This window comes from Protomyctophum parallelum, assembly GCF_964188405.1.
Source record: "Protomyctophum parallelum genome assembly, chromosome: 5".
NCBI lineage: Eukaryota > Metazoa > Chordata > Actinopteri > Myctophiformes > Myctophidae > Protomyctophum > Protomyctophum parallelum.
Window position 1 is genome coordinate 54592913 of NC_139702.1, and position 12847 is coordinate 54605759.

The window sequence follows — 12847 nt, forward strand, 5'->3', positions numbered from 1 at the left end:
AACTCTTCACGTCCTTCTTCCTGCCTCCACCTCTTGAGCACTCGACCTACCCACAGCCATACCCACCCCCACTCCTCTAAGTTATTGTAAGTTATTTTGTCACCTCAGTTCTTTTTGTTTTGTTTTTGTACAGTCCATTAGGGCGTTCTCTGCCCTACCCTCTACACCCACCATTGCCACACTTACCTTTCTCACTCTCTCACTGGATTTGAGACCATGTTTTTGGGTTTCAACCCTACCAAACACCTCTTTTCAAAGACTGCACTAAGGAAGATGGAGGGATCTCATCTTGTCTAAAATTAAACGTCCACAAGACGCTTATTGTTTTTCCAATATTGACCAGTTGGCGCAAAAAAGGATACATTTCTTGATTTGCTTTCCTTATTTTTTGACTGAATTTAAAATTTTGAATGCTTTTTTTGTATCTTGAATTCTTGTTTGATTTCTCGGTGTATATTTTCAGTGATTGTTGTTTTTTTACATTTTGTTTTTTATATATAGTGGTATATATGAAAATAAGCTTTGGACACAGGAAAGCCATGTTTCTTGTCGAAGAGTCTTGCAGAAAAATTCAAACATTTTAAAGCTTCTTTTGATAACTATTTGTAACAAATAGTGACCTCGAGTCTTGCTCAAATGTAAGATAATGCTCAGTATGTGTACTGTACTTAAAAAAATCTGTCAAGATATGTCAATTTTCTTGGTATTTTTGCAGGCAACATTAGGACAAAGGCAGGAGTGGATATCTCAGAGGCCTATATTTTATTGTTCTAAACACATGACAAAGGAAACAGATATATATATTAACCCCAGCACTTGGCAGGCTTTTCATTTTATTGCGATGGACCTTTTTGTCTTTTAACTCTGGTAGCTACTAGTGTGGTCTTTAGCCATGTTGTTTATTCCATGCAAGCATCTCTGTAACATTTTATCGGTTTTAATGCTCTATTTTTTAGTATTACTTGATGAATCATGTTTTATTTTTAATTCATTGTTATATTTTTGGTCACTGTTGATCTTGGTATAGCACTTTGCTTCCCAAGTGGTCATATTTGAAATGTTTCGACATTGTTTTTTTGTTTTTTTAAAGAAAAATAAAAAGGCATCATTGGCTCATTTGATGGTTGGTTCTCTTTTGCAGCATGCAGTGTACACACTGCATGATATCCTCATAGGTACCATTGTAGTTGTACCATTTGTTTACATATAGTGCCGTTATTCAAAATGGGTTCAGGGTAGCGTTGCCCCCCTTATTGGCAGTCTTTAAAATTACAAGGCAAGTAAAATGTATTGAATATAACATGCTTTAATCTCCAGGGGAACTTCAAAAGGCTTCAGAAAATGGACCAGCAATTAAAACTCCAGCAGCACACAGTGCCTGAGGCTACGTTCATCCAGCATTACTGCAAATGATAATGAAAAGGAAACCCAAATCATCGTTGAGTCTATAAGCTTCTCAAAGGGGGAAATAATTTCATTTGAGGGGGATCTTGCTTTTTTTTTTTACTCCCCTTTGTCCCTTAAATAAAAATGATCATTTGTCCAGTAAGTAGAATATTCTAATTCTTAACCTACTTAATATTCCCAAGGTTAAAATTACATTTATAGAGGTAAACATAACATCTCTAATGAAGGGGCCAACATCAAAGGAATTCTATTTATAGGCCCGTTTCCGAATTGGGCCTTTCAGCTCCTTGTATTTCTAGTAAAACAGCACCACCCTGTGGTACAGGGTGGTACCAAGACTGATTAACAACGCTTTCCAAGTAGGTTTTAGGTAAACCACATTATTTTAAGTCATGTCAGATAAATAATCATAGAAGCTCCTAATACTGTCTGGAAATATTGCTCTAAGCACTGTGTGAATATTGGAAATTCAATTAAAATATGAGAAAAACGATCATGTCTGCAGTGCCACCAAACAGTATACTACTGAATACATTTTATATTAAAATATAGCCATAACCTAGTAATCATTGCTTTTTCAGGGTGGATTACAGGCAACGGTAGGAAAACATAACTGCATTGATTTAGTTAGTAGGTTAGAACAATCCTGTGTATGTTCGGTTATCTTCACTAATGTCCTTAACACCACATCTGCATTAAACAATTATAAGCATGAGAACAGTGTAAAGCATTTTATAGAACCATTTATTACTAGTCTCTTTGATACAAACATTTAAAGATGACATTCAAGACACAATAGTCTAACCAGAACCATGGACCAAATATGTTTTCCTTAGAAGGCACACAGGTTAAGGCCTAGCAGCATAATCAGCGTTGCCATGATGAACCAATGCTTTTTTTTTAATCATGCTTTTCATCAGTCCTTTTCCTGAGACTCAACAGGGTTTCCCAGTGACTCCCACTTCACCTATGTTCAGGTTGTGGTTATTTACTCTGGGTGAGTCTAGCCGTGTTGTTAGAAGAGTTGCTAGCACTTGTTATTTATACTTGTAGAAGCCTTCTCCTGTCTTTTTGCCATATTTGCCCTCTGCAACCAACTTGTTCAGCATCTCACTGGGGGCAAAGAGTGGGTTGCCTGGATCCATGGCACTCCAGCCTGAAAATGACACGAAGATTTAGGTTTATTTTGCTTTGAATCTTTACAAGTACAGTAGTAGGTGGATTTGGGATTCCGATTTTAATCTAGGACTGTCTCGCTTCAAAATCATCGTAAATCCAATTCTGAAGGCTACACTGTTGAGTGGAGTGGTTTGCAAGTTTGTCACAGCAGCGGTACTGCAAGTATTAAAAAGGTAGGCCTAATAAAAAGACAACCCACCACAAGAACCACAAGACAATACACAATAGTACACTTATGTTGTGTATGTCTTGTGGATTATGTATCTAAAGTGGGTAGTTCCAGTCCTGATTGGCTGAGTCGTATTGTAAAATACTTAACACACATCTAGGTCAACATGTATCAGTATGACTGAACCAACGTCTTGTTTACAATATTTAGAGGCTCTTCCACTGACTGGCAGCTGCCCTCTCAGTTTAAGATCAAATATTCATATTCATTTTAACCCATTATGACCGGGCACCCATTTTGGTGTTAGCATCATGTTATGCTTTATCTATTGAAAAATAGCAGATCTACAAGCTCATATCGCGCCACCGAGTGGCGCGATACGAGCTTGTAGGTCTGCTATTTTTGAAAAATCGAAGAACGACTGATATTTTTAGAATCTGATCTCAGGTCAGAATGGGTTCATCAGACCAGTGTGTGTCCAGTGGAAACCTCGTATGAATCTGATCTCAGGTCAGAATGAGTTAAAAAGGGTTCTGCTCACCATCCATGATGAACTTGGCCGTGTCCAGTCCTACGTAGTCCAGCAGCTCAAAAGGACCCATGGGATATCCAGCACCAAGCTTCATAGCAATGTCAATGTCTTCTTTGGATCCGTGACCTGCAGGGAAACAATGAGAACAAGCCATGGAACACTGCAGGGAACAGGACTCTATTCTAATAGAGAAGATCAGGCTGCAGAGAGCAATTATACTGGATTTTTTGACGCCCACTGTAGCTGTCCCCAGCAATGGGTATTTTGTAATATTCTATTTTATTGCTTACCTTTCTGAAAATTGATAATATGTGAACATTGTATGTACAGTATGTTTATTTGGGCAACAAACTGTATATTTCGGTATTTGTATGGTAAATGCATGGTGAGACAGTGCTCTGAATTTGTGGTCTGTCTGTTTCATCATGGGCAGGTTGAATTAGGCTCACCTACAGTAAGCAGCTAATCACCTCATTTCAATCACCTGTTGGGTTTGGGCATGTTTGAGCAGAACAAACAGATCAGAGGTGAAGAGAGGAGCTCTTTCATGTCAGAGTCTCCACAAAAGATAAGAAAGAAAATAATATAAAAAAGAACAAGAACTTAACTGAACTCCTAAAAGTCTGTGCAGAATGCGCATACGGTATGTTCCCAGTTGTTTTGTTTGTTTGTAAACAGTGGTGTAATTCTGTCGATCGTTTAATTGTTTGTGTACATCTCATTGTTTGTTTATATATAATACGGACATCATGATTGACCGACAACAAGGACATTCATATTTCATGTTTCATTGCGTTTAAAATAATATAATATAGTTATGTTTTGTGTTGCAGTTTTTCACGTTGTCGCTTGGGATAAATAAAAAGCCCTCTCGATATCAGTTGGGACGTTGTCTTATTTCTGCACCAGATGAAGATGGTTTAGGAGCAGTTATACCCACTATTTGGCCGCAATTTGCAACTCTAGATTTTTTTACAATGGGCTGAATCTAGCCCCTCTCGGAACCCTCCATAAAGCTTTGTTTGACCGATTTGGTCGCTTTGATTCTTCTTGTTTATTTACCGTTTATTGTACCGCCTCCCGATGTGCGGTTGGCTTGTGCCGGCTACGTTCCTGCCTCTGATCTGCTGTCATAGCTATAGCGCCACTAGCTAGCCAGATAGGCGGTACAATGAGGTGTCAATAAACAAGGAAGGAAAAGAAGAATCAAAGCGACCAAATCGGTCAAACAAAGATTTAAAAAAAATTACTTAACGGCTTCTGCGCCACAGGAGATATTCGCAGCGGTATTTATAGCTACTTATAGTTCACAGATTCAGAAGCCCTCAAAGGAAAAGAAGCCGTCAAAGAGCGCAGAAGGACGTTTCCGAAGTTGTTTACGTGTATTTGTGTGCGCGTACCCGGTGGCAGGGTGGAGCTGGAATAGGACCCCATGCTCTGGGTCTAAAAAATGTCAGAAACTTCAGTAGCATTGGGTTCTGCTTGTAGGGCTAGGCTGAATCTAGAGTTGCAACAGCCTCCATCCACTTCCTATTCATCTTTTTTGGTTTGTGATCTGCTTGTCTTAAATGACGTTAAACTCACCAACATTGCAGCTGCAGTCCAAGCTTGAATTATCCTCTTTCAATCTGCCGAGCTTGTTTTTCATAAAAATCCCCCGTAGACATGTTATGAGCTACTTTCTGTCCAAAATATTCCACAAGTATTATTCCGAGCCGCCATTTGTACGTGCCGTAAAACAAGACGTGAGGGGGAGCGCTTGTTTAATAGAATCTTACCTGCGCAGGTAAGACACCCAAAGAAGAGGCCGACGCAACGCGACGCCCCGTCATGCACAGCCTTCTATTAAACAAGCGCTCCCCCTCACGTCTTGTTTTACGGCATGTTGAGAAAATACAAAATGGCGGCTCGGAATAATACTTGTGGAATATTTTGGACAGAAAGTAGCTCATAACATGTCTACGGGGGATTTTTATGAAAAACAAGCTCGGCAGATTGAAAGAGGATAATTCAAGCTTGGACTGCAGCTGCAATGTTGGTGAGTTTAACGTCATTTAAGACAAGCAGATCACAAACCAAAAAAGATGAATAGGAAGTGGATGGAGGCTGTTGCAACTCTAGATTCAGCCCATTGTAAAAAAATCTAGAGTTGCAAATTGCGGCTAACCCACTATTGTGGTCACAATTGGTATATAATTTGTTTATCATGCACGCTGGATCATTGGCTTGTTCACCTTGTTACAGAAGCCCCTTTGGGACAAAACACTGGGCAAAGACTTTGTTCATTATGAAAGACAGATGTGTAGAAAAAGTAATAATTTTTGAGCGATCAAAATAAGCGATTTAGCCTAAGACCTACGATTGGAGCTGCGCCGTGGATGATGGCATTTAATGTTTCACCTGTACCACTTGTTATTGGATATAACAGTAATGACTGGATTCGAAAACGGCTAATCCGGAATTCTGCTTTAAGTGTAATGGCACAATGGTTGAGATTCAATGCTGGTCAATTTTAAGGGGTTTGTGTGTCCTTTGTTCACCAACATGCACATTTGACCGTTATAAAGACTGTACCGTACCTCTCTCATTCAAGCGGATGGCCTCCATCATGTAGGGAACAAGGAGGCGATTTACAATGAATCCAGGAGTATCCTGAAAGACAGAGAGTGAGTTAAGACTATTCAAATAACCATTTGAAAGAATCACTTGACATGTTGGAATAACCGAGCCGACCATACTTTGCAGGACACGGGTGTCTTTCCAAGTGCTTTACTGAAGTTCAGGAGGGAATCAAACGTTTCTTGGCTTGTTGAGGATGTTCCGATGACCTGTGGAAGATGCAGACTTTGATGAAACGGACTCGGAGGTAAAGATCGTTTTTTGGCTGCAGCTGAAATCAATCATCCAACTTTTGATAGACTACAATGCTCGTTGCAAACAATCACGTTGCATTTCTTTCTGCAATAGATTTAGGATACATATGATCCCGTTGTTTTTAATATACAATTCATCCTTTGACAGAACAAGTTGTATACGGGTAGTGTTTATTTCGTTTTTTGAATAGAATTCCATTTAGTAATCTGAAATGTTTTCATTTTAGTGTAGTTTTAGTCGACTAATATGTATTTTGTCAGGCCTCGATGCCGCCGTAATGCCTGATTTTACACTTGGTTGTATACTGAAAATAGCCAATCTACAAACTCACAACACGTTGCAGTGCGAACTTGTTAATCTGCTATTTTCAGAGCGCAACACCCAACAACACTACGACATTTTAGTCGAGTTTTTATTCGTCGATGAAAGTCAATATATTTAGTCTTAGTTTTAGTCATATCTTTGTTTTTATTTCGTTTATCTGTGAAAAAAGGTAGTCGACGAACATTTTTCACCATAGTTTTAGTTGACGAAATCAACACTGGTATTGGGTAATCATCGTCAAATTATCTAGTTAAACGACAACTCTATTGCTGTCGGATCTTCTCTGGGTCATCTGTACAAACTGAGCAGAACTACCTAAAGCTGTGAAAACACCCATACAAGTTACAGTACCTCTACAAGCTTCATCACCGGGACGGGGTTGAAGAAGTGCAGGCCACCAAACCTGTCGAGTCTACTGGTGGCACTAGCGATGTCAGTGATGGGCAGAGATGATGTGTTACTGGCAAAGATGGTGTGACTAAAACATGGAAGGGAAGGAAGGAACACGAACAAACACACACACACGTTAATAACATCAATCGATTTCTGCCTCTTAATACTTTCTATTTCTGTCTGCTACCTGAAGATTTGTTTTGCACAACAGATCAGAATTGCCATTTGAAGTCCAAATGTATTCTGAATGCAGTTTTTACAATGCAAAAGGACTTTGAACAGAAATAGCCACGAGCTGTCCAGTTTACACAAAAATGACAGCAGATGAAACGTAAAGGAGATGGTGACGAGGTTATGTTCTGTTCCCATGAGCCACAGAATGACGTGAGAACCGTCAGCCTAGTGATGCCTTCTCATCTTCAACACAGACTGTACTGCATTGATCACGAATGGCTAACAATACGACACATGCAACGGAAAGAATAATGCTGTCTTTCAAGTGATATTCTAAAGACTTACAGTATTCACATTTACAGACAGATTAACAATGCAAATGAGACAATGAGGGAAATGACATAAGAAAAGGCATGGTTGGGATTTAGTCCTAGCAAACCCAAACAACATGGTTGCTACCACTTTTAGGTGAACATTAACATTCATATGTTGGTTCCACAACATTAGGTGCTGACTATAGATACAGCCAATGATGTCAATTGTGATTAAACTAAACAAACAGGCCAGGGACTGTGTCAGGAAGTTGATCTGCGTAGTGCGTACCACCAGCTCCTTCAATTATTCTCCTGCTGTATGCATCAGTGGCCTTCCTTTTTCACAGGTGTACAAAACAAAACTCATTGTGTGAGTGTTTATTAATGCAATAAAACAAATGGGAGACTGTGCTTACGATGGGGCCACTTTATCCAGCCCACCAAACAGACTCTGTTTGATTTTGAGGTTTTCTACAATGGCTTCCAGCACCAGGTCTGTACTTTGAACTGCAGATGCAGCGTCTGTTGAAATGGACACATTCTTCATTACATTCTGGATGAACGCTGTTCCCGCCTGCAACATATGAAAAAGAGGTTCTGATTATCACACTGGTTTTTGATGAATTACATAGGATGTTACTGCAGCCATGTCAAGGTTTTCATGTTTCTGTATGTGTCCTTTTGGGGGTGTTGAGGGTTTTCAAGTATGTGTCTTGGTTGCATCTGTGCTCTGATAATTAAGCTTGTTGGTTACACCCGTTTGTGAGTGAGAGAGGGCAGAAGTTTCATTACACTGAAGGAGAGTGGGCAGATCACTGAGACCCCTTTTCCACCGGTTGGTTCCCAATGGGAACCGGTTCAGTTCTTTTTGGTTTTTAGTCCATGAGCCAGAGCTCTAAAATTGGTGGGAAACTATACCCTATATTAAATTGTTTATAGGATCAATACAAGTAAATTAAAACACGATAACCCTTCCACAGTAAAGCTTTATCATATTTTCGACTATTTTGCATATTTTCCTACATAATGCCTCATTTGCATATTCAAAAATGTAAAATTTGTAATACAATAAATCATTTTCTTCGTGTAAGTACTCAATTGGGGAAATTTCATGGTGATAATAATCTAATATAGGTATGGTTTTGCACACTCAATTCATAATTAACGTTTCAATTTTGGAGCTCTGGCTCATGGACTAAAAACCAAAAAGAACTGAACCGGTTCCCATTGGGAACCAACCGGTGGAAAAGGGGCCTGAGAGAGAGAGCTCTGTGCAGAAGGAAGAAAGCATGTAGACCAGAAGAAGTAAAGAAATAATAGAAAGTAAAGTAAAATAGAGAAAACAGAGGGTTTTCAAGAAAGAAGGATCCAAGTCGACCCCCCCATTCATGTGCAAGCAAGCAAAGTGGTCAGTATTGTATATATATTTTTTCTTATTGTGAAAGTCATGTATTGTGGATGAAACCATGAATGTCCCAAGTTAATTGTTTTGTTTGTTGTCTTGTTTTGTATGTCAGTTCTACGGTGTTTTACAGCACAGTGGTGTTAATAAACAGCAGTAAAAAATAACTCCGATCGAGTCTCGTGCGATGGATGGGCGGCCACATGATAGGACCACAATGTAAACACATCCCTGGACTTTCTTTCTCTGACCTCTGGCTTATCAGCAAACTTCTTCTTCACCACTCTCTTCAGACTTCCTTCGATTCCTGCCACAGCTTTCTTCAGGATGTCTTCTTGCTGGTCGACCAGCGTCACTGTGTGGCCAGTCGCTGCAGCAACCTGTCAAAAACGCATTGTTTACAGCTAAACAGTCCACCGCCTTTGCTTTCTTAAGTTGGCAAGCTCGAATTTCAGATAATACTGACTTTTTAAAAATATAGATAAGTGCATGTTGGTAATAATGGTAAGGTAATGATTACAAAGTTGTCACTATATGTAAGGCTGCAGGCATGCAATGAATAAAGTCCATGCATTATTTGGCTAAATGTACTTTTTGCTATACTATACATAGTATACATTATATATTTGCCTTCACTGGTTTTAGAAGGTGTGTTGCTAAACTTGCAGTTCAACTAAGCCAAGGCTTCATTCATAAGCAGCTGCTAATGTTTAGCTAGTTAACGTTAGCACGAGCAGTTCACACTGGCAAGTATATACATACCTGAGCAATTCCAGCACCCATTTGTCCACCTCCAATAATAGTAATATTCTTTATGACCACATTTCTGACGGCCGAAGATGAGAACCCTCTGGATAAATGGTGAGTGACAAACGCCATGATTTAAAAACGCAATGTCAGTGTAGCAGATATAGCTGCTTGCAACCGCATAGATAAGTTATGTGTATCCTATCGCCTGGGGGGATGGCTCCTGTGATAGGCCATATTAAGGCCACCAAAAAGGCTGGTAAACGAGGCTATATATAATTTATATATAACCAGTAGTACATTATGTGTTGGGTTCAGTAATGAACTGAATTCGTATTATAAATTTGCAAATGTTATATTGGCTGTTTTGTATGAAGAGGGGTTGCCTGGCAACTAAGCAGCCACTGAACTCGACATCCCCTCTGAGCAATGGGATCTAGTCTACAAGAAGGTCAGTTCACATACCATTACAGGAGACAATTCTATGACCCCTGACACACTTTTGTAGTGTGTAGTGTAGTAGGTGAAAGGTGTAAAGACTAAAGAGACAAGTATATAAGTAACAGCACTGTTCACTTTGCTATAATCACTGGCTCACTGCTATATATATATATATATATATATATCATACTATAATTCAGTCAATGTCTGAATGAATGTCAGAAACACCGGCGTATCTCCTCATTGCCTGCACCAATCGCTCCCACTTTTCACACAGGCATTGACCATAATAATATGGAGGTCTTAACGAAGCCATTTTTTCAATAACATTAATAATGAATTTATTAGTGAATAAAAACCCGTTTATTTGTCCGTGGTCTATCTCCGACCGAGCCACACTATTAGCACACATCTCGGCAAAAAAGATCTGCACGCTCCCAGAATCCAGCTAGGCTACATTTTACCGACGCAACTGTCATATTTACTGTACAGATATTGTTTTTACTGTCACCGAAAGTGAAAATATTCAATAGCTTCATTTCTATGCAGAATATTACCAACAAATATACATCACACATCAATGGTGTACTTATGATTGTACTACAGCATCTATTAGTGAATACATTTTTCCCATTGACTTGCATAGGAAAATCTACAACTATAACATTATGTCCTACAGTCCACTTGCCCCCCCCCCCGCCCCTTCCCCTCAGGAGTGTAGGCTCATAACGGGGAAGAAGTTATAAGAGTGCGGGTGCCCCGTAGGCTTTTGTTTTCATTTGCTCGGTTCACCAGCAGCCCTTAGGGTTATCGGTTAGGGTTAGGGTAGCCGCTAGGGTTATCGGTTGGCCACCAGCAACATTATCTATCCATCCATCAATCCATATTAGCCTATACTTTTGTGCCTATAACCCAACTTCCCAAGATCATCTGTAAACTATTCCCTGCCTATCAGTAATGTGATCTATTACATCGCATTACCCACACTGAATATCATTTGCTGTTCATATATTCAGAACGGGTAAGGACTAGTATATTAAATACACAGCAAGATTCCTTATTGGTGTATTGAGAGAATGGTTCCTCCTATAGTCCCTACACAAGTTAAATTAGCATTCAGGACACAGGATGCTGTGTATGCAAAAAAACCCCACAAAAATCACAACAAAGCTATAAGATATAGCCTTAAGCCTTTATTGACTGACAGCCTGACAATAACCAAATCTGACCATACATAAATATTGAAGTGAGACATGATAGCTACAGATTGGTTAATCACAGTCAACGTTCTTAATTACATAATTAAATCATTCAGAAATTATATTCTGTGTCAGTAAAATGATTGAATACGACAAAAAAAATAAAAGAAATGTTTTCTTTCTTGTTTTCTTTCAAGTATTTAGGTATGGGCAAATAACTGCACTTATTCCACATCTGTACTTCCCAAACACATTCCTCCTTATAACTCTCTTCAGAGTAGGTGAGGTACAAACAGGATGACTAAAGCCCTAACCACACCAAAGGGTCACCATGCAACTCCTTGGGTCCAAACGGTTGCAAGGAGTTAACTCTAAAACCCTTTGGTGTGGTTTCGGCCATTGAATTCCATGCGTTGAATCACTAGGGTCAACTTGCAACAAGACATATCACACCGCAGGGACAACGCTAAAACCGTCTTGAGCCTTTGGTGTGGTTATAGGGCTTAAGCACCACACTCACTGAAATTCAGGAAGAAATTCTCTAGCCCTCTTGGCCTCTTCATGTCGGTGGACTGTCTGGCCTTCGATAAGCGTCTGTGGCAGAAAATCAGTTGTAAGCATTTGTCACTCATCCAACCAAGCAAGGGCACACGTTTATCCAGACTAGTGATTAGTTAGTGGAATTGTGGAGGAAAAAGTCTTTCACAAAACAGGGCAGTCACTGCAATAACAATTAAGCCTTCTTTAGTGGTTGCTGTCCGAGTTATTGTCTCCACCAGGCCGAAGGCATGGGGGAGAGTATGTTTTGCACTCCGTCCGTCCGTCCGTGTGTCCGTCCGTCCGTCCGTGTGTGTGTGTGTGTGTCCGTGAGCAGCTAATCTCGGCCACCGTTAACCCGGTCGAAACCGGTCTTTCAGATTTCTCAGACTCCATCCTGATTGGTTAAGATTGGCTTCCAAAGTTCACAGGAGTGCTCAGTTTCAAACAAAATGCTGCAAATCATGAACACATCGCGTGATTTCCGTGAAATTGTGCACCCACATTCCCACTAGGCCGAGGACGAAATGCCACATGAACAATTTCAACTCAGCCTCAAGGTGGCGCTATAACTGTCCGAAAAGTGTTTTTATTTACTTTTGTTGCCCTTTTATCCAACCACCAGATGAAGGCAAGCTGCAATGTCCTACATTCCTATCCTGGTGGAGACCTGTGCCCAGAAGGGCACTTTTTCTAGTTTACTCTCATTTCCTCACATGTAGGCAGATAACACACAACAGCACCATCAGCCAACAGTCTGTGTGGTGAGTAGTGTGTGCCCGTGTGCCGTGCACAAAGGAACTTTTTCAACAGACTTATCTCTTGATGTATAGTCTCTCTGTAGTAGTCAGGACAATTCAGTTTAGTGTGTATGGGCTATTAGAACTGCATGACTGTTTTAGCTCATCTTTATATTGTATCACACAATTATTGACGACTTTCATATTGTATCACACAATTATTGACGACGCTCATTTTAGAGCCATATCCTCTGAGATTTTATAATGTTTATAATGAATTTAGGCTATGGCCTAAATTTATTTAACTCACGACCATGATCACATGGTTTGGAGCACAGATTCATATAAAAGTATACAATCGAAAGTATACAATACATTACAGATTACACGATATACATAGACATATCGGAAGGCT

General features: G+C 39.8%; 1 protein-coding gene across 1 annotated transcript; it reads right to left on the reverse strand.

Moving 5' to 3' along the window:
• Positions 1-2130: 2130 nt before the first annotated feature.
• Positions 2131-9704, reverse strand: hadh (hydroxyacyl-CoA dehydrogenase). Its single transcript, XM_083765651.1, has 8 exons — positions 9531-9704; positions 9020-9148; positions 7783-7940; positions 6837-6963; positions 6026-6115; positions 5867-5939; positions 3297-3413; positions 2131-2563 (listed from the first exon to the last, which is right to left on the reverse strand). The coding sequence occupies exons 1-8, from the start codon at positions 9645-9647 to the stop codon at positions 2445-2447; spliced, it is 930 nt and encodes a 309-aa protein (XP_083621777.1). The 5' UTR covers positions 9648-9704; the 3' UTR covers positions 2131-2444.
• Between the last annotated feature and the right edge of the window lie 3143 nt (positions 9705-12847).